This window comes from Martes martes, assembly GCF_963455335.1.
Source record: "Martes martes genome assembly, chromosome: 1".
NCBI lineage: Eukaryota > Metazoa > Chordata > Mammalia > Carnivora > Mustelidae > Martes > Martes martes.
In genome coordinates, this window is record NC_137888.1 from 104,443,501 (window position 1) to 104,465,649 (window position 22,149).

Below are 22,149 nucleotides of genomic sequence, written 5' to 3' on the forward strand. Positions count from 1 at the left end.
GGACATGTGACATTTGCCGCTCCCTGAACCCATGCACAAGCTGGCTTCTAAGGGCTTGTGCATCTGTGGCTCCTGCCACCTGAAAAAACCTTCCCCAGGCCCAGATGCCCCCAAATGGGGATATCTCTCTGCTCAAGCCTCACCTCTTCAGAGAGGCCTTCCTCCCCTGAGAGCTTCCCAAAGGCCCTACCTAAAAATATCTTTCCAGTCCTCTGCACCCCACCCCAACCTGCTTGTGTTTGCTCACAGGACTTAATACTACTTAACTGTCTCTTATAATTTAATGTGCCTGTTTGTGGTCCCCTCCCCACTTCTAGAATGTAAGCTCCATGACAACAGGGACCATATGTTTGGCTAATATGCATTTCTACTGCCTCATACAGGGCTTGGCACCTAGCTGGCACTAACCACATTTTTGTAGAATGAATGCATGATTCCAAGAGTACTGAAGAAACCGCACCATCACTAGCAAATCTGCCCCAGAGTCACTCAACTCTTTCGAGTTGCTGATAACGATCTCTGACGTAATGTAGTCCAGCCTCCTTCACAGGCAGCTGAGCAAACGGAAGCATACAAAGATGCATGGCCTTCTCCTGGTTACTTTCTCCGTTGGTTTCTCCAAAGCAGCATCAAAGATGAGCAAATTCAATGGGCTGAAAAATGAACTAACCCGAGGCACAGTGTCACTGCTGGTGGAGTGGCCTTCTCTAACGGCTTACCTGGGTTTGCGACTGTCAAATAGGCTCTCACTTCACTGATGTAATACGAGTTTTCATCCTGTAAAACAGCAGTGTGTTAACCTTTGGGCACTCTGTCTTTACGTTTATGATCCTGGTTTATAAACTGTTCAGGCAGGATTCCAACTATTCAGTCCTCGATATGGGGATTTGGGGGTCTGTGGGTACAGAACCATAATTGTATTGGAAGCCTCAAAAAAGTAAATATACCACACAACAAATAAATAATAAGTAATGGCGTACTCCTGGTCCCAAATTTCTCTACTGCATACTTGTTGCTAGAGCCTGAAATTCAAATTCCTCCAGTCTAGAGTCCCTTCAGTTAGACCAAGTTTCTTCCTGTTAAAATGCATATACGTCTGGAAGGTGGAAAGCTTGGAGGGGTAAACATTAAGCTTTTACTAGTAATGAATATCTTAGGGTAGATATTCAAAAGGAGACCACTCATCTTTTTTCTTAAAGGCATAAAGAACTTCAGCATTTAACGATGTATTTATTTATTTTAGAGAGAGAGAACAGAGGGGAGGGGCAGAGGGAGAAAGGGAGAGAGAGTCCCAAGCAGACTCCATGCTTAGCACAGAGCCTGAGGCGGGGCTCGATCTCATGACCCTGAGATCAACTGGAGTTGAAAACAAGAGTCTGTTGCTTTACTGACTGAGCCACTGAGGTGTCCTGAGACCATTCATCTTTAAGGCTACCATAGGTGGACTTCATGGGGCTCATAAACTCTCATAAACAGTGTGTGCAAAATTTTTCATGCAATTTATCAATTGCTTTAAACAAATTAAAGGGTTCATATCTCCGATATGGTTAGATGGGGCCACCATGAGGGATTCTGAAAATAAATGGTTTACTCTGAGATATCTGGATATTCTGTAAAAGAGGACCCCAGGAGGTTGTGTTCAGAAATATAAAGCAGTGTTCTACATTTTATTCAAGGATTGTCCTTTCGGAAAAACAAAACAAACCATTACAAAACAGCCCTATAACCTTCTAAGAGATGAAGGGTATGAAATATTAAGGGGAACTGAAATGAGATATGGAAGGGTAAGTTGAAAAAGGAGGTTTCAGGTTTTTTTAAAGTAGGCAATTTAGTTCTTATTTGTAAACATTCATTAGAAAACTATCCACAAGGGTGCCAGGGTGGCTCAGTTAGTTAAGCGACTGCCTTCAGCTCAGGTCATGATCCTGGAGTCCCAGGATAGAATCCTGCATGAGGCTACCTGCTCAGCAGGGAGTCTGCTTCTCCCTCTGACCCTCCCCCCATCATGCTCTCTCTCTCTCATTCTCTCTCCTCTCAAATACATAAATAAAATCTCTAAAAAAGAAAGAAAGAAAGAAACTATCCACAAGTAAGAGGTGAAGAAATGGTAGAGCAATGAAAATCAGAATCTGAAATTGAATTACCTTTAGAAGTTCTAGGTCTAGTCATAGAGAAATTTAACAGGCATAATCTTGACTACATTCAGTCCATTTGTGTATTATTTGTAGATGAAATGATGAAGCGTTCTAAAAATACAAGCTGTTTTGGTAAGGTAACTGCTACTGGTACACTGAAGTCTAGAGCCTGTAATTCGTTGAATAGCACCTACCATATATTGGCTTCTTACCTTGTGCCAGGCACTGGAGCAGACACTTCTCTGCCATGTCTTATTTAATCCTCACAGCAACTCTGAGAAGAAATAGAGGCTCACTGACTTGCCCCAAATCCCAGCCCTAATAGGTGTCAGGGGAAGATGTGACCCCAAGCTCCTTGTCTCCATGTCTAGCATTTAATTTCTCTTATATCCTCTCCAAACCAGGCATTGCTCTAGGTCCTGGAAGAAGAATAAGACCTGGCTCCTTCCTTCGAGGTACTTAATCTTGGTTCTCAAAGGTAAGGTGAACAATGTGCTTGGCCCATCCATTTCTTCTAGAGAGAACATCTGTGAGCCAGGCCCCTCTTTGGTCACTTTCACAAACCATTTATTCAGGTTATTCTTTATTTGGGGTCCTTTTCAGCATATAAGAGACCTGTACTTCAGGGCCCACGTCACTGATACAAGACCCTGCCCTATCCTAAGAGCAGAGAGGATCCACTGATAGGATTTAAGCAGGACAGTGACATGAGTGTGACTTTCTTTTTTGAAATTGCGTGGGTTGCAGCGTGAGATTGCTTTAAGGAGCAGCAGGAGAACAGTGATAAGACCAGCTCCGAGCTTCATAGGGGACCTCCTGGAATCTTCCCCTTTTTGTGGCATCTCCTTGATCTATCCTCACATAAGGAAAGGCTTTGTGTTTCTACAAAGGCTTCACAGTTTACTAAGGGCATGCTGTCACCTAGATTGCCTCCTTTTATCCTCACAACACCCCCCTGGGACAGAACAAATATTATCAGCCCATTTTGCAGCTGAGAACAGAGGCTCAGACCAGTTAACCATCTACCTCTAATTCACATTGTTTGTAGGTGACACAAAGCAAAATCTGGTCTATAGGATCCTGCCCTATATTTTCTTCCATAGGATGTGTGGGTATGGACAAAAAATTCGTTGTGCAAGAACTCTCTTTCCCATTTCCTGAAATGCAGTTGTCCGTATTTAACCATCTATCAGAAATAGGACCAGCTACAAAATTTATGGGGCCTGCTATAAAACCAAAATGTAGGATTTCTTGCTCAAAAATCATTGAAGAATTTCAAGAAGTGATACCATGCTTAAACTACACATGGGCTCAGCTGACTGCTCAAGCCACATGCTCATGAATCCAGCCCTGACAGGAAGGGCCATTCCTGCTCCCCAAGAACTGGTACCATATAGGGCTAATGCCAAAAGTGAGGCCTTCCAAAGCAGATGGCTGAGTGCTCACATTCACTGTGACTTCACCTTTCTTAAGATTTTTAAAATTTATTTATTTGTGAGAGAGAGGAGGAGAGAATGAGCAGGGAGAGTGGCAGAAGGAAAGGAAGAAGCAGACTCCCCAGTGAGCTGGGAGCCTGATGCAGGGCTCCATCCCAGGACCACAGGATCATGACCTAAGCTGAAGGCAGACAACTCACCAACTGAGCCACCCAGGCACCCCACTGTGAGTTCACCTTAATGATGCGACAGGACAGAGTCCAGAGCCCATATCCAGGTTTCCTTCTATTAGCCAAATGCTTCCTGGGCCTGTGCTTATGTCCATGGTTAAGATAAAGGAAAAACATTTATTAGGTGAACTCATGTAAATAAAAGCACAGACAGATGTTTACTTCTGTTGAGATTCCAAATTTTGTAAAATTTATGCTACTGGTACCAAGTGAGTCTTATCTAGACAATTGTGCCCACTTTTTCTGTAAAGTTCTAGAATAGAAATAGAAATAAGAGAATAGAAATAAAATTGTCTTTTTCTTTTTAAGTAATCTCTGCATCCAATGTGGGGCTTGAACTCACAACCCTGAGATCAAGAGTAACACACTCCAAGGACTGAGCCAGCCAGAAACTGCGAAATTGTCTTTTATTTAAACTAGAGCAAAGCATTTCTTTTTCGACTCAGAAGTTCAGAATTTGGCATAATTTGAATGGTAGTAGGGCTGAAGTTTATTCTATAAAAGGGGTTGGCAAGTTTGTTTATGTAAAGAGCCAGATGGTAAATATTTTAGGCTTCCTGGCTCTGTGTAGTTGACACTCAATTCTGCCATTGTAGCACAGAAGTAGCCACAGACCAACACGTATACAAGCAAGTGTGGCCATGTTCCAGGAAGCTTCATTTATGGACACCGAAATTTGAAATTCATATGATTTCCATGTGCCACGCAATATTCTCCACCCTCAGCAGCCATTTTAAAAAGTAAAAGTCATTCTTAGGCTGCAAACTGTACATTTTTTGGAAGCAGACTGAACTTGGTCTGGGGGCCACAGCTTGTCAACTCCTGGTCCCCACCATCAGTGAAAAACAAAGTTGCAGTTCATTTTTCAGTTGGTTAAAACAAAAGCAAAAATGAACTGTGGGGACTTCATCAAGATAAAAAGGGTTCGCACAGCAAAGGAAATAGATAACAAAACTAAAAGGCAACCTACGGAATGGAAGAAGATATTTGCAAATGACATATCTGATAAGGGGCTAGTATCTAAAATCTGTAAAGAACTTAACAAACTCGGGGCGCCTGGGTGGCTCAGTGGGTTGGGCCTCTGCCTTCAGCTCGGGTCATGATCTCAGGGTCCTGGGATCGAGCCCTGCATCGGGCTCTCTGCTCAGCAGGGAGCCTGCTTCCCCCTCTCTCTCTGTCTACCTCTCTGCCTATTTGTGATCTCTCTCTCTGTCAGATAAATAAATAAAATCTTAAAAAAAAAAGAAACAAAACACATGGATGTAGGAGAAGAAAAGGAAAAATAAAATAAGAGGAAGAAGAGGGAGGCAAACTATAAAACATGCTGAGCTCTAGGAAACAAACTGCCGGTTGCTGGAGGGTAGGTGGGGGCAGGGGTTGGGGTAACTGGGTGATAGGCATCAAGGAGGGCACTTAATGTAATGAGCACTGGGTGTTATATGCAACTGATGAATTGCTAAGTCTTCACTCAAATTTCAACCAGTGTTATTGACAATGGTGACAAGAAATTAGATTGCCCCTTCCCAGTAAACCTCTCTCATTGAGCTCAAATGATTCTTTCTTGTCTATTTCTTAGAGCTCAGATCTACCACAAAGGGAAAGAGAGAGCAAGCAAATTAAGCTTCAACAGCCCTACTCATCAAAGAAACACAGCAAAACCTCAGCTCTGGAGACGGGAGACAGTTGGGCACAGAGGAAGGATCCTCAAGCAGATGTCACACTTAACCCAAAGCACAAGGGAATTTACACGCTACACATTATGTAGTTTATAGTATCTGTTTTCTCCTTTGATGCCCACACAGTGATTCTCTGCCAGATTTTTTTTTTTTTTTTTTTTGCATTTGGGGTTCAGGTTGGAGAGTGACAAAGATAAACCATGTCAGATTCTTGAAAACAAAGTGAAAATCCTTTGTGCATCTGTCAGGATTGCCAAAAGGGGCTAAGGACTCCTAAGAGCGAACTGTGGTACTTCAGCTCTTACAGTGTGTCCATGGGAATGGACCACTGGCACATGTCCCAGCTCACCACTCAACTGATGGAAGGATGACACAGGGTTCCTCATCTCCAGTATCTAAGAGCTCAGCAGTATCTCATCAGAGGGCCCCTAATTCCCCAAGGGACCTAAACATCCTCCTTAGCAAAGGACTAGGTCCAGAGCAAACCAGTCAATCAACCTATCCCAGGAGGCATATCAATGACCTTGAGGCCCAGGGTCCTCTCCCTGAGGTCAGCAAAATGCACTGTGGGAGTTTCATAGTCACCGATGTTCAGGATGTGGATTTTTGTCTTCAACATCAATCAGGCCTTTTTTGCTCAGCATTGTTGCGACTATGTCAAGAAACCTTTGCTCTGTATAGAGCAAGGGAAAGCCAAAGAGGCTGTCTCTTTGGAGCTGCCGATCTACTTTTTGGCAGCTTGGCCAAGAGTCCCTGTGAAATTCAGATTCATTCCTTTATTGATTCATTTCTTCATCAAACGATTTGCTAAAGATATACTTATGTACAAAGTCAGAGCTTGGAACTGTGAGTAAATCACAAACATGCCTTCAAGACAGCAAAATGTGCAATGAGTGCATTAATGGAGTTTGGGGAACAATCAATGGAGGGTCCAGAAACCAAAGGAAGAACGCCTCCCAGTTTTACCTGGGATGGAGGTGGGGGGTGGGGCAGCGGGGGAGACTTCACAGGGTAAAGATCTATGAGCCATCTTAAAGCATGAGTGCAAAAGGGGCTGAGGGGTCGGAGGGGCATTCCAGACAGAGGGGAAGCATAGGGGAAAACAGGGCATGAAATAATACAGCATACTGGGGAAGCTTTAAATAGTACACAGGGTGTTCACATTTGAACCCTGAGAACAGTTCTCTGGAGTCTCTAAGTTAAGAGGGCTCCAAATACCCCTGCAAGGCTCTGGGTAAACACCAGGGCGGTGGGCAGCATTAGCTTTCCAGACCTTGGCTGGCCAAAATGCTGCCTGGCTGGGTGTCCCTCCCTCTGCCCCCAGCCCTCCCACTGATTTCTCCCATGTTCCATCCCCAGGTCAGGGATGGAAACCTCACTGAGATGTCCTGACAGCCAGGTGGATGAGAAAAGGGTAGTGTTGAGCTGGAAAAAATAAACTCTACACTAAGTTACTGAAAGATGTTTTGAAACAAACTATTCTAACAGGAAGGACATTGTGGGGCGTGGGGGAAGGGAGGTCTATTTATCTTGCACCTGGAGAGGCAGAACAACTTTCAGTTTGTGACCTTAATTAAATGAGACACTGACATGGGAAGGTTTTCAGTTCTTTAAAAAATGAAATGAGAGGAATGAGAAAAAAAACCCACCACTCCTAACCCGGCTAGGGGCCTGATACCACGCTCTGCATAGCCGCGTACACTAGCCTGTTTCACCTTCACAGCAGCCTAACAAAACAGGTGGTGGTTGGCCTCATCTCACAGAGGAGGAAACAGGCTCAGAAAGAGAGCTAGCGACTTGTCCGTGGTCACATAGAAATGACATGGATAATTTAAGTCTTGACTGAACAACATCAAGAGACAGTTCGGGAGGCAGACTTCTTTACATTTCTGTCATTGGCAGTATTTCAAGTAAAAAAATTACATATTATTGTCCATGCTTTGAAACCTGGAACTATTGCCTATATTTCTTTTATTTTTTCTCATAATGTCTGGTTCAGTGTTCAAGACACAATAGGTGCTCAGTAAATTCCTATTAGTGATTTGTTAATTCAGGCTTGTTCACCAGCATCCATTTACCATTCTCCAACTTGGTTCTCATTTATAACATTTATGATGTCGTAACTAACATAAACTATTTTCCAAGACTCTTTTTTTCTCTGAAGTGGTCGTTCTTAACCAGGGGTGATTTTCCCCCAGGGGACATCTGGCAATGTCTGGAGACATTTGGGGTTGTCACAAATGGGGCTGGCTGTTGTTACTTGCATCTAGTAAGTAGGAGGCCAGGGATACTGTTCAGTATCCCATGAGGCACAAAATATCACAGACTTATCTGGAGCCAATCATTAATACTGTTGCTGCCGAGAAGCACTGGTCTAGATGGTAGCAACATTTTGAAAAGTGGCTGACAGAATTGCTAAGGCCATTTCTCCTGTGGAAGAAACTAGATGGCTTTCCTGCCTAAATGCATTTCACATAGATCACCTATTACGGCAGAATGTCCACAGGCCAAATCTGGCTTACAACTATGTTCTGTTTGGCTAGCTTTGTTCAAGTTTTCCAAAAAATGTGTTGCCAATATTTAAAGATAAAAAGATCTGGATTTCTGCCTTGTCTTGAACAGTCAGAAGATCTGACAACACTGGTTTCTGGTGACCAACTGAGAGAGATGATATGTAAAATATTTAACAATTGACATAATAGGGCAGCAGCCGCTCAGAATGTATACCCAGCCATCTAGAATGGATGTCCACCATAAAAGACAGTGACAGCCCCCAGGGAGTGATGTCTGCCCAACCACTGGCATCCCTGGGACTCCCTACCCCTCCCTTGTGTCTCCTCACTTCTGAGGCTCACCTCCGTCATCTCAATCCTCCAATGTTTTTCTTAGGCAGACTTAAAGGGAAGGTGAAGTCGTCATCAAAAGTGGGGAGAAAAAAATGACTGCCTGTTTCAAGGAAAAAAATTACTGGCCTACTTCTCTCTTTCAATTCTATACTTAGCCCCTGTGATCTTTGAACTTGTGGTCACTATTTTAGCTTAAACAAGTTCTCTTTTAAAATGTGGAAATACTCCTGAAGGACTAAGGCTGGTGGGAACTTTGGATTTCTATAATCTTCCTTGCTTTCCTCTTGCAATAGAGCTAAGATCAGCTGCTTGAGGAATTGGTGCAGGGAATGAAATGAATAAGGTGAATTTGGTTGGCGGGACTCAGGCAAAGCAGCTATTACAAACTTGGGGCATGGATAGTGGCTCTCCTTGCTCCTTCCAGAAGGTGAGTGGAGGGAGGAAAACCCTGCTGGTCCTTCTAGCTCCATCTCCGAACTCATTTCCTGCCTGTACCTCTGGAGGCACAGAGACTTCCAGAAAGGCAGGGTCTCAACCCTTAGGTGGAGTTTGATCAAACAGAATCCAGTCTGAAGGCATGGGAAAGGCAGGCAGAGAGGGAATCAGGAGACAGAGGAAAGGAACAAAAAGAGACATTGAAAGGTGTCAAAGAAACTCCTGGTTGCAGACCTGCCTAAGGCAGTGGGCACAGCGTGCTACAGACAAATGCTGGGCTTTGATGCCTTCCTTCAGACAGTGGCTCATCCAGGCAGTAGTCTGGGTGGAATCAAGCCCTGAACTAAAGCACAGATGCTTGTACCTATACCCTCTGCCCTTTTGCTGAAGCGACTTTAAAAGAATTCCTGACCCTTCGGTAGGTTTAACCTCAGTTGTCCCGAAGTAGAGCACACATTCTTCTCAGAATGTTCTTCTGGTGTGAGAGAATACATTTTTCCCACTTGATACTGAAAGGAAACCCCTGACTTCTCCAGTGCACCTCTACCTTAAGGAGAACCATATGCACAAGGAGGATAAAGTCTTTGACACCAAATTAAGAACGTCAACACCCTTTGTTGAACATTGTTATGCGCCAAGCACCTTGCAAGGCAATTTACATATACGACTTCTGACCCTCGGGTCCCACTAAGGAGGAGTAATTATTTCCATTTTATAGATGAGAAAACATGCCCCAAGTAGTCCAAGATCATGTGGCTAATCAATGTTATGGCTGAGAGCCTATCTTGACTTGTTTCATGCCAATGTCTAAGCTCATTCCTCTCCAAGCTCTGGTACCCAAGACCCCTCTAAATTCAGGGGTCACATTCAACAGATAGGAAGGAGAACCACACCAAGTCCCAGCTGTAAGTGCCCTCTCAGCACCACCTCTCCATCTCTTACCTGGCCTATCTAAATGATACTTTGGGAGAATACGGGACAAGTCTCTTCTTTGAGAGTGGGATGACCAACATTGTATCACCAAGACATTCACCCACTTGAGTCATTGTAATAAGAGCTACTGGTCTTGAACAGCTACTTTCCAACTACTGAATAATGCTCTTTACAGAGGTGATCTTTAATTCCCTTCCCCCGTTTCTCAAGTGTTCAAATAAAGCTCAGACATGTTAAGTTCCCTGCCTGATGTCACAAGGAGAACAAATGACAGAGTCAAATTTCAGCCAAGATTCTCTGACCTCATGTCCATAGTCTTTCCACCCCACTCTGTGGTCCACCCCTTTTGTAATATGGTCTGGAAAATCCAGTGCCTGGTTAGTCCCTGAATCTTGCCTGCTGCAGTTGGAAAGAACCCATCATGACATTTGATTTTGGTCTGAGAATAATCCTGTTTCTGTGTGCTCACTGGGAATTTCAGTGGGTCTGATGATCTGTTTAACTTCCTCCTTTGGGTGGTTTGCAAAGGGCACCTGTGGCTGGGTTCCCCAAGGCCAAGTCTCCCCTAAGAGGCACTGAAGCCCTTCTTGGGCTGCACGGAGGAGGCTGAAGGGGTTAGGAGGCAAACATAAGATGTCGACACTTCCCTCCTCTCCATCTCCATGCCCCTCATTCTTATCAGGGAATATCTCAAAAGGCTCTGAGATCTATTTCCTTTGGAACTTAAAGTGAAGTGTGGGGTTGCACCACTGGGCCCCAGGGTGAGGGAAAGGGAAAGCGATGCTAGAGCCTGTTAGTATGAAGGAGCTCAGCCCTCACCTTTGTAAATGTGAAATTCACAAACCCGCCCTGGAAATTCAAGAGAAGGTTCGATTTTCGGGAGCCACAGTTCCCAGAGGCTTGCGTTGCGTTGGGGTCAATGTTGAAGTATCTCTGAGGCGAAAAAACCTAAACCAGATAAAATAGATCAGATCAATGAGATTTCAAGGAAAACTTTAGCTTGGGAACCAGAAGCACAGCTAGTTAGTGAGCCTGAAACTCAAGTCTAGTGAGAGTTCACTTGAAAACTTCCAAGTTTCCAGAAAATCTCTCTCATTTCCAAACTGCTATGTTCAAAAGATTTTTCAAAGAAGGAGTTCTCCCACAGAAAGCATTCCTTGAGAGTTCATTTATAGCCAGTCTGTTCCTGATACACTGCATGGAATTTAATTTTTGTTAAATTAAACACATTACAAGGTAAGTGTGTTACTAGAGTTTTACAAGGAAAGATCTTGTTGTCTAATGTACTTCTGTTTCAAATGAAAACCTGAATATGGAAGTTTCATGAAACCTGTGCCAAAAAAAAAGAGAGAAAGTATTATTTTTATGGTGATTCCCTTCATAGGAGAGTTGCTGAGGCTTGAGGTCAACAGGAGGGGCAGGGCCAGGCTGGGGTCAATGCAGAACACACTCCAACACCCTGCCCACGTTGGCTAAAAGTGAGAGGTGTGCATGGTTACGATGTTGGTGTGTGCCCTCCACTAGCCAGTTGCCACCAGTTTCTATTCTTATACACATTCTAAAACAGATTCATCTTTTCATGGAGCATCTTGGAGAAAGAGGAGCTTGTAGCTATTTATTTCATCCAAAGACACAAGATGCAGGGCGAATGTCTATTCTTAGCCAGATACCCTCCCTCACACTTTTTGAAGGCAGTGTTACAGTCCTATGGCCCCAACTTACCGACTCTGTGTCTTGAACCGTTAGCTCTATCCCCATCTCGGCTTTGATACAGAGCCTGCTTCCATTTAGAACTTCGTACATTCCAGTCTTGGCTGACGAAGGCCGAGGTGCAAGAGTGGGCCCGGAAGTCGTGGCAGCAGGTGAGGCCGTGTGGGTGGTATTGTGTGCAGCTGTGGTTGGGCTTGGGGCATGACTGGGTTGAGCAGACTGGTGACTGGTTGTGCTGTTATGCAGTGGGGTGGACAAGGTTGCTGGAAGGGCGGTCTGGTTCCTGGGTTGGGTGGTTTTCCTAGTTGTGTGGCTGACAGTCGTTGGGCTTGTTCCTGTCGTATGGGCCGATGGAAGGAAGGTGGTTGGAGGTGAACCTGGGGCTGCACTGGGACCAATTGTAGCCTCAGTGACAGAAGCTGCTGTGTGCGAGTTATTGGGTGTGGCCAAGGTTGTGACTAGGGTGTGGGTTGTCGGGCTGGTAGTTAGGGTGCTGTTTGTAGTTAGCAAGGATGTTGTTACTAGAGTTTTTACTGTTGTGTGTGTGGTTGGGAGCTCAGAGCTGGAGGTTGGGGCAGCTCTGTGAGAGGTGGTGTGACCATCCATTGATCTGGCTGCTAAAGTTTGGCTAGGGATGTGGTGAGTTAGTTGCAGGAAAGGCTTTGCTGTGGCCTCTGCTGTTGCTGCTGTTGTCAGTAGATAGTCCCCGGTTTCTGGAAACACTTGTGCTGTTATTTGACTGCCATAATGCAAAATCACTGCAAATTAGGAAACAAAATTGTTACCACCTTATGAATTCACATTGGTGAGTCCTTCCACCATCCCCATTTTAATGTTTCTTCACTACAAATTAAGATGCATTTATTTATTTACTTTTCTCTTTGAGATAGTGACTTTATTACACACACACTCAGAAATGTGATTCCTGGATCACATGGTAGTTCTACTTCTAATTCTTCTGAAAATAAATATGATTTATTTTATCATTTCCAAACACGCTCATTTACTTTTAATGAGAAATGTGCATATGTTTAGATTTGGGTGAAATTTATAAGGATATAACAATGAAGTGAAGATCACCAAAGATTCTACCATGAAGCCACAACTTACAAGTCTGGGTTGCACCCATGTTTTTTACAGGGTTGTGACCATACTACAGATATTCTTCAATGTCCAGCCCCTTTGTCTGTATGGGGTGTGGTACTAACACTGTAAAGTGGTCATGCTTAGCTAGATATCTAAGTGCGGATAGCCCTTCATTCCCCATCTTCCCTGTGAATCCAGACAGTTCTGGAAGGAGAGTGTTCCTGGGTGGGGTGCTGCTGTGATGCTCTAATAGAGCTGGACAGCATGAATGGTGGTAATAAAGACTTACACAGAGATGTGTAGTTTGCATACAACCACACAATCCCAGGTTTGAAAGGGGTCTTGATTGATCATCTAGTCCAAACCCTAATCTGATGTGTAAATTGTACCTATGAATATTTGCCATGTGTTCATCCAATCAATGCATAATTACCTCAAATGATGGGAGATTTGTTTCCCTTCCATTTTGTATTTTGCTGTGAGTGTTTGTAAAGATAGACCCATTCTTGTCATTTCTTTACTTCACCCTTTGAATGGCCCAGGCTTTCTCAAGTAGGAAAGAAAGAAGGACAGCCCACCAGATGCTGTCCTTCGTAGTTTGGCTTAGATGTCAGTCTTCAGAGAGTCCTGACATCCTTATATAAATAGTTCCCCACCCTACAATTCCCTCATCACAGTGTTATATTCATTGCCTGCACTGCACTAATCACAACTGGTAATTATATAAGGGGATGGTACTAACATATTTAATAGTAGGCCCGATCACCCAGTGTGTACCAGCAGAATAATAGCCCTGATTATATGTTTATTTATTGGTTTATTTATTGACTGTGCATCTCTCCCACTAGATTAAAAGCAACCTCAAGGTGGAGATTGTGTATTCTTTTCACCACCAGTACTTATGCAGAGAAAGTGTTCAGTGCATATGAATAGGATGAATAGATAACTGGATAGGTAAATTAGGATAATAGCATTGTAGACCGTCTAGGATTATTGTTAAGGCTCAAACAAATGGGTTTAAATGACGTCATCCTATGGGGCGCCTGGGTGGCTCAGTGCGTTAAAGCCTCTGCCTTCAGCTCAGGTCATGATCTCAGGGTCCTGGGATCGAGCCCCGTATCGGGCTCTCTGCTCATCAGGGAGCCTGCTTCCCCCTCTCCCTCTGCCTGCCTCGCTGCTTACTTGTGATCTCTGTCTGTCAAATAAATACATAAAATCTTTAAATAAATAAATAAATAAATAAATAAATGAAGTTGTCCTAGACCATCAAGAATACCTACAACATGTGTTATTGTCACAGGTTCTCTACTGGGACCTTCCTTAGGGGTGGAAGGCCTCTGGCTCTTTTTCACCCAGAGTAGTTCTTCCCTTGCCTCCTCCCAAGCACAGAGTAAATCAGAAAACTGAGCAAAATGCAGATGATGTGCCTTGAGAATTTAGGATCAGGCACACTGAGAGATGGTTCTGTCTCTTCAGTGCTGTGGTTTCATCGTATTTGCCCATAGTATTTACATTCACTGCAGCTGGAGCTCCCCGGTGCTGGCCAGTGACTTGGGAAAACATGGCTAAAAGGGAAAGGCAATCACTCTATGCTGGTGTTTGGAGTTCTGAAGTTCATACACAATCAAAATCATCCATAAACTCCTTTACTGTCTCCCTCTTTCATTCATTACATTTCTAAGTGGTTATTTTTCCTATAGTAATAGCAGTAAAGCATCTAAGTTATTGGACACTTACTACATGACAGGACTTAGGTCAAGGGTCATCTTTCACCAACTCCTCTCAAAAACCCTCTGTTTGTTCAATCTTTATCAACCTTTCAGATGAGGGAATTCATGTTTAGAAAAGTCCCATCGACTTGACCATAATCCCACAACTAGTGTATTCTGGAGGTAAGACACCTAGTAAATCTTGGAGGTGAGACTTGAGCCCCTATCTGAACCAAAGCCTGGCCTTGGATTTGGGATAGGTGGAAGTGGTGTTCATCACTGGGAAGAATGGTGAGAGAAGAGACAAAAGCAGAGAAGCAAAGAGTAGGGTGCCTCTCCAGCGACACCATAGCGCCAGACCCTCATAATGGTCGTCTTTGATAAGCCTTTCAAAAGCTTACATGATACAATCGTGATTATTTTCCAGAAGAAAAGTTCATATTTCAAGCCCATTATAATGCTTATGAATTATTTCTGCACAGCTGGCTTGAAAAATGAGAAAGACAAAAGCACCAATTTAAATTGCCTTGAATAACCTTTAAGAAAGGCTTATTAATGACACTAAGTTATGTGAGACTATTTACTAAATGGGGGTTTTTTTGTATCTAAAAATGTTCATTTGGATAATTTGTATGATACTTGAGGTTTTTTATGGACTGTAGGTTTTCTTTGTAAGCCTTCATAAAATCACTATATGTGGAAACTTTATGCCTGCATTGTAGAGCTTGGAGCAAGATCTTTCCTTTCAAGATTATTATGAAGGTTGACAGTCGTGGAAGATTTATTTTTACAATTCATTTGGGCTAAACCTGAGTTGCTGGTTCCTCAGTCATGACCTCAACAGAAACCCTAGTAAGTTTATACTATCACTATGGAGAAAGAGAATTCACTCCCAGATGTACTCTCGAGGAATATCTTAGAGTGATTAGCAAAGATTGCTGTAGAGAACTCTGGGAGACTGGAAAGCACTTGCCTTTTGTTCTTTTGGGAGGATCATTAGATCCTTCATAAAAACCTCACTGTCCATGTTTTATGCTTATGAGCTAAAGCACACCTTTCTCAACTGAGTAGAATATCCTCACTGAGTAGCACACCCTTTAAAAGGGGGAGCCTTTCTCATAATGTAATTAAAAGTCCCCTCTCAGTAGTGATAAATGAACTCAAACAAGGGAGGAAAAGCACACTGGTCGTTCATGAATGCACAGCCTCCCAAACAGAACAAGATGACTCATGGCACCCGTCAAGATATACTTGGTGTGCAGGAAGTATTTATGGGGTGGCTGGATGTGATGGCAGTCATGGTGTCTTGACATCGTGTGTGGCTTTGCAGTAGGCAGAAGCCTGGGCCAGCAGGTGGCTGGACCGAAAGTGTCAAGAGTGTGTTACAGATTGAACCAGAGTGTGTTCCCAGAGAGAACTGGGAAATATTGTTCTAATAGTCCTCTCCTTCCCCTCTGCAGCTTCTCTTCTCTCCTTCCCACTTCCCTGTAGAAGAGTGGGGTGTAAAAGATGGGCAGGTAATTAGATGGAAAACTGAAATGAGTAAGTATGCTGCTCATTATTATGCATTCTTGAAAGTTCACATGTTAGGTAGTTAATAGAAATAATGCTCTGAAAAATACTCTGTTTTATAAAGTCTATGTATATGAACACACATATATGACCAATCTTCATCAGAATTGGGTCACAGTTCTTAAACAGGACCTTTGACTCAGTAAAGGCTTAGTTAAGTCACTGGTCTGTCTGAGACCCACAAAGAGGGCAGTGGGCAGAAGCAAGGGTAGGGCATAGTTCAGAATCTGTCTCAACCCTTCCTCTTCAAAAGAACACAGCCCTGGAGTTCATACGCTGATTTGTCAAGCCCACACCCCAAATCCCCTAGTATCTTCTCTCCAGGATTCAGGAGACTTAGGAAATAAGTACCCCAAAACCTAGATCCAATGCTTGGATTCCTCTAGATGATAAGCTGCAGGAAGAGGTGCTAGAAGGTTTGGATTCCCTTACAACCCATAGAAGGAGCTGAGAGATGACTCATCATCCCAGTCCTGGGAAAGTCAGTGACCATGCAAGGGCTTTTTCTCTAGGTACTTCCCAGAAGGCTGGTACTTCCCAGATAGCCTCTGTTCAGTGTTCCTGTCACACCCAATTCAGCAGATATGTAGGAGCTTCTTCTGAGCCAGGCTCCATGCCAGACACTGGGTCTTTGTTTTCAGGGGCTCAAAACCTTGTGAGGCAGACTCATAAGTGCACCCCATTCCTCAGTGTGACAAGCGTTATTACAGAAGGAGGCCCTGAGTGCTATAAGGTGGGGTGGGAATCCAACACTAAGACAAATTCTTTAGGCAGATAAGAAAGTAAGTGGTATCCCAGGCAGGAGGAAAAGTATGTGCAAAGATACTGGGTCTTCAGAGCCTGGTAGGTCTGGAGAACAGCAAGGGGGTATGCATGATGGGAATATAAGGAAGAGGGAGATGTCTGCAGTTAGGAACAGAGTTGGGAAGTAAATGGAGCCCCATGACCACACCTAGGGGCAGGGAACTGAATTTTAGCCCCTAAATACTTTCTCCTCCCCAGGGAGCGAAGGCAGCCCCAGCTGGGTGCAGCAGGAAGACTGTTTCTGGATGTGAGAGGCAGCAGGGGTGGGCCCTTAGTAAGATTCTGTTTACAGTTTCACAATTTAACCTTCAATCTTTTAGCAAAAAGATATAAATCTTACCTCTGTTACTTTCTGTGGGACTTGAGATTCAAAGAGAACACTTATATAGAAGTAGCTCCGGTCCTGTGGCACAAACTGCTGGCTAACTACTCCCAAATCCAGCCTCCCCTTTTTCCTTAGTAACAGAACCACAAATTCAAGCCGAGCACTTGCTGCCTGAAATAAAGAATGCTACCTCCATGATTCCTTTCCAGCTGGGTGGGAATGTGTAACTGCATTTGAGCCAAAGCAGTAGAAGTGGTGGGGTTACGTGGGCCTTCTGGGAATGCTGCTGGAAGGGGGGGTCCATCACCTATGTACCCTCTCTATTGCCTTTATGTTTTCCTTTTCAAACCAGCCTACAACTGGTATGTGGTGGCTGGAGTTCCAGCAGACATTTAGAACCATGACAAGACCTTGCAAATGGGAGTCCCACACCGGACAGAGGACCCACACTAGTGAGCTCCTGCACTGGACCTGTTATGGATTCTTCTGGACTTGTTTTCACATGAAAGAGAAACACACACTTATTTTGCTTATTTTGCTCTTATTTGTCTATGAGGAGCAGCTAAATCTAAATGGAACTGATACAAATTTAAATCCCCTCATTTTGTGGGGGAAATAGACCAGGGCAGCAAAGTGAGTGGATAAAGACTACAGAGCTAGTTTACCTAGAATCTATGCCTCTCCTACGAAAATGTCCAACGGTTTTTGCTCATCTCCAATTTAACAAGTATGTCTTGAATTTATGCGTGCAGGGTCCTGAAACCAGGCTTCCTGGATGCAAATCTCAGGGCTGCCACTTGCTAGTTGAGTGACCACGAGGCATTCCTTATCCTGCCTCAGTACCCTCATCCAGAAAATGGGGGCCCTTCACACACTTTTCTCACTTGGTTCACCCTGGAGAATCCGCAGCTCAGAGAGGAGAGGGCAGTACAGGTGTTTCCTCTCCGCCTCCCCGGGAATTTATTGAGCACGCACTGCATTTCTGAATCTGCTAGTCATCTGCTCACAGGTCACAGAGGCTGACTGCTAGACTGTGATCTTTTGCTTTTTTATTAGCTTAGGTTTTGCCTTTTGCCTCTAGAAGAATGTGAAACTCTATTTCTGAAAATGCGGCAGAAGTAAAACAGCCAGGATGAGGACACTGCCCTGACCCTTCACCCAACTTTCCTGACGATTCATGCCACAATCAAGTGCCTCTGCTTCCCTCCGGTGGAGCATGTTAGTGGGGCCACGGGTTTCCCTCACATGTTCAACTCAGCGCTTCTAGAAGGAATTGTGAACTAACCAGCAACTAGGTAACAGCACACAGGAGGACTCAATGTCCTAGAGAGAAAACCCTCTTTGTGAAAGCAGGCAGTGGGCACATAAAATAACCACCAAAAGCCCAGTTTCCCAGACAGCTTCTCTGACCTGAAGTATAATAGTAATTTTTTTTTTTTTAAGTCTTGACTGCTTGGCTTACACCTCTCTGAAATGGCACAATTTGCCAGACCGCATCTCATTCATCTTCACAGTTCACTGTTTATATAATGTAAACACAGCACTTCCGTTTGAGAAAAACAGGAAAAGCAAGGTATAATGTGTTTAGCAAGAGCCCCATTTCTAAACTCTGGCTCAGTTCTCCATCTCTTAAATCTAAGCAATTTCCAAAACTCTCCCTGATAAGGTGCTCAGAAGCCATTTGGGAACCAGGTTTAGTGTCACTGTTTTCTGGAGTTGACACCTCCTCTGCATGACTCACGGAAAACAAGTCCAAACTGTGAAAGCCCTTGGGAAAAACATGAAAGTGGACTCCACACATTTAAGGTAATAAGGAGATCTTCCCAAGCCAAATACCTAGAGTAGCTGAAGCCATACAGCTATCTCTAGCCTGTCTGGTCCCTGGCACTAGAACGCATTTGAATCGAACAGGACCAAAGGTAGGAGGGCCACCACAGAAAACCACAGGTATCACTCACCAGCCAGGGACACGAAGAGCACCACCACTGCAGAGAGCTGCCAGGGCATAGCTGGGGAGCCAGAGATAACCGCTCCTCACAAGGGGCTGGCTCTGCTGCTGCTCCGCGGCCTCACTCAGCACCTCTCCCTCTTCTGAGTAGCACGAGCTTAATTCCAGGGCAGGCTCCAGAACAAAGAAGATACCTCTCTTCACTCCTCATTCACTTGCGGTGGAGAAACCAACGTCACTTTCATTATGACAAGTAGCTGAAAGGCCCTCTCAAGGGGTGGGCTGAGTGGGGAGGGAAACCAGAAGTGGCCCTTGTGTGAAAGCAGCCACTTTCATCTCTGCCTTTAGTGTTGATGAGGGGTAGGCAATACCCAGCCCCCTACTCCAGCCGAGGCGAAGGGCATCTGAGACCATTTCTGCACAAGAGATGGAGGATCTGTGGCAGTGCCAGCTTCCTTTTCTCAGAAGATGGGTCTCCATTTTTCTCTAAGATCTTGAGTACATTTCTTCTCAGCCGGGAGAAAAACAGCCCCTCAGTCATGAAGGTGAGCAGATGTCTGAAAACTCAGTGGTGAGAACACTGTTTCTGTGTATATTCATGAAAAGTCTGAGGTAACTGCTTTATGCCCATGGCCACCTCACCTTGTGGAGACCATAAGGAGTCCAAGCTTAGGAGTCAGGGAGAGCTGGGTTTGAATGTGGCCACCAGTTGTATGGCCTTGGGTAATGCCTCTGACCCTCAGTTTCTTCTGCCGTATAATAGGGATGATACTGCCTACTCCCAAGTTGTTTACCTGGAACACACACAAAAAAATACTCAATATTTTGGAAAAGCAATCTTTCCGTGTCATCTCTCCTTCCTCTACTAATCAGACAGAACAATGATGGTCTATCTCTTAGGACTGTGAGTCCCAGTGAGGAATACACATTTAGGAAGTATATTAGGATTATCTTCTGATTACTAGGTTTAGGGCTTTCAGCTTAGTCTCAAATAATTTCCTGAAAAACAACTTTGGTTACAATGATTTGATCATATTATGTTGCTCTAACCACTCTAATCAAGCAAATTTGCCAGAGTAGTGTGTTTCCAAATTGGATCTTTATGGTGGAAGGTGAAAATTAATGTATGTCAGTTGATCTAATTTTTGCAACTACCTGCCTAATATTCTGGTCTTTGAGTCAATTTATTCTACAGACAATAATTAGGCAGATACTATATGCCAGGCATTCTTCTTACTCCATTTAAGTCCTATAGCCACCCTATGTGGGCACTGTTATCATTGCTGTCTCATTTCACCAATGGGGAAACTGAGATCTGAGAGGTTAGGTGACCTGCCCAAAGTCACTTAGGTAATATATGAAAAAATTGGTTTGTGAATCCAGTTTGGCTTGAGAGTCTAGGATTTTAAGCATCATGTTGTACTAAGTGTTCTAAACTAGAATATAATATAAATTTTCAAGTTGCTCGATACCTAGATGAGAAACAATACTTATTAATATAGGATAATAGCCAGAGTGACTGATCAGTTGTTTGTTGCTTAGAGCTACACTAAATGAGAGAAGGAATAGTCAGAGGTGACTTGGTTGTTGTTGGACCTCGGAGAGACTTTGAAGTTTGTAGGGGATGTGGCTAGTTGGAGAATAGTAATAATACTATTTCTAATAGTAGTAATAGTAGTAGTAGTAGTAATAGTAGTAGTAGTAATAGTAGTAAAAGTATTTCCATATAAGGAATCTCTACTATGTGCCTAGCACTGTGTAATACATATGGTACTCTTCAAGGTGGATTTTTTTTTTTTTTTAAGTAGACTCCAATGCAGGGCTTGAACTCATAACCGTGAGGTCAAGACTTGAGCTGAGTTGGACACTTAACCAACTGAGCCATCCAGGAGCTCCTCAAGGCAGATTTTTTAAAAAAGATTTTATTTATTTATTTGACAGACAGAGATCACAAGTAGGAAGAGAGGCAGGCAGAGAGGGGGTGGGGGAAGCAAGCTCCCTACTGAGCAGAGAACCCAATGCAGGGCTCACTCCCAGGACCCAGGGACCATGACCCCAGCCGAAGGCAGAGGCTTTAACCCACTGAGCCACCCAGACACCCCTCAAGGCAGATTTTTTTTAAATTCCAATTTTATTGATGTGGAAACTGAACCACCCAGCATCATTCAATAGGCTAAGATTGGCATCATGACCTACTTAGCCCTGAAGTCTGTGCCCTTTCTCCTAGCACCCAGAGAGCAAAATCTCTTGAGTGGTTGTAGCCCTGACTGGAGGATACTGGAGAAAAAGTGGGGAATATGGCTGAAAGGTCAAGTTGGTGTCATTTTGGAAAAGCCAAAAACCCAGACTGAGGAGTTCAGCCTCAACCCTAGAGGACATGGGGTCACTGAAAGTTGTACATGGAAGCAGCAGTTAGCCTGATACATAGTAAGGGCTCTGCGGCTTTAGGGAAGAAGGCTCAACCATTGATTCAGTCAACATTTACTGGAGGGTGTCTGAAACCAGTCTCCTGAGTAGGTCAGAGGATCAGAGTTTTGGAGTTGTTTATCAGGACTCCTGCCTTTGACTAGAGGAGAGATGCCCCAGCTGGGTGTTTCAGAAGCTACTGGAAACTCTAAGCATTGTGTCAGCTATATTCCATAAATTTTGGTATGTTATAATTTCATTTTAATTCATCCCCAATTATTTGTAATTTCCAATGTGATTTCTTCTTTGACCTATTATTAGGGTTATTTAAGAGTTTGATTTTAATTTCCACATATCTGTGAATCCCCCAAATTTCCTTCTATTATTGATTTCTAGTTTCATTCCATTAGGATTGGAGAACCTACTTATGATTTCAATTCCTTCATATTTATTGAGGCAACAAGTTAATATGTTATGGCTTAACATACAATCTATCCTGAAGAATGTTGTTTGAGCATTTGAGGCAAATGTGTATTCTGCTTTTGTTGAATGTGGAGCATTCTATAGTTGTCTGTTAGTTCTAGTTAGTCTATAGTGTTTGAGACTATTTCCTGTTTGGTTTTTTTGTCTAATTGTTTTATCCATTGAAAGTAAGGTTTTAAAAATTCCAATTACTATTGTTGTATTGTCTATTTCTTCCTTCAGTTCTGTCCATGTTTGCTTAATGTTTTGGGGGGCTCTGCTGCTAGACTTCTCTGTGTTAATGACTTTTATATATTCTTGATAGAATGACACTTTTGTAATTAGAAAATGTTCTTTGTCTTGTAACAATTTTTGCTTTAAAATTTACTTTTCTAATATTACTATGAGTACTCCAGTTCTCATTTGGTTACTTTGT

General features: G+C 43.5%; 1 protein-coding gene across 3 annotated transcripts in view; it reads right to left on the minus strand.

The window, feature by feature from the left end:
* LAMP3 (lysosomal associated membrane protein 3) overlaps positions 1-19,067 on the minus strand; it is a 33,753-nt gene extending 14,686 nt beyond the window's left edge. For 2 of the 3 annotated variants that reach the window (XM_080799682.1, XM_080799680.1), the window contains exons 1-4: positions 18,856-19,067; positions 11,414-12,159; positions 10,511-10,639; positions 720-777 (exon numbers count right to left, since the gene is read on the minus strand). In XM_080799682.1, the coding sequence (XP_080655808.1) occupies positions 720-777; positions 10,511-10,639; positions 11,414-12,159; positions 18,856-18,904 (982 nt within the window). In that variant the 5' untranslated portion in view covers positions 18,905-19,067. The remainder of the gene's footprint in view (positions 1-719; positions 778-10,510; positions 10,640-11,413; positions 12,160-18,855) is intronic. The other variant, XM_080799681.1, reaches the window with a different exon arrangement.
* Positions 19,068-22,149: the final 3,082 nt, after the last annotated feature.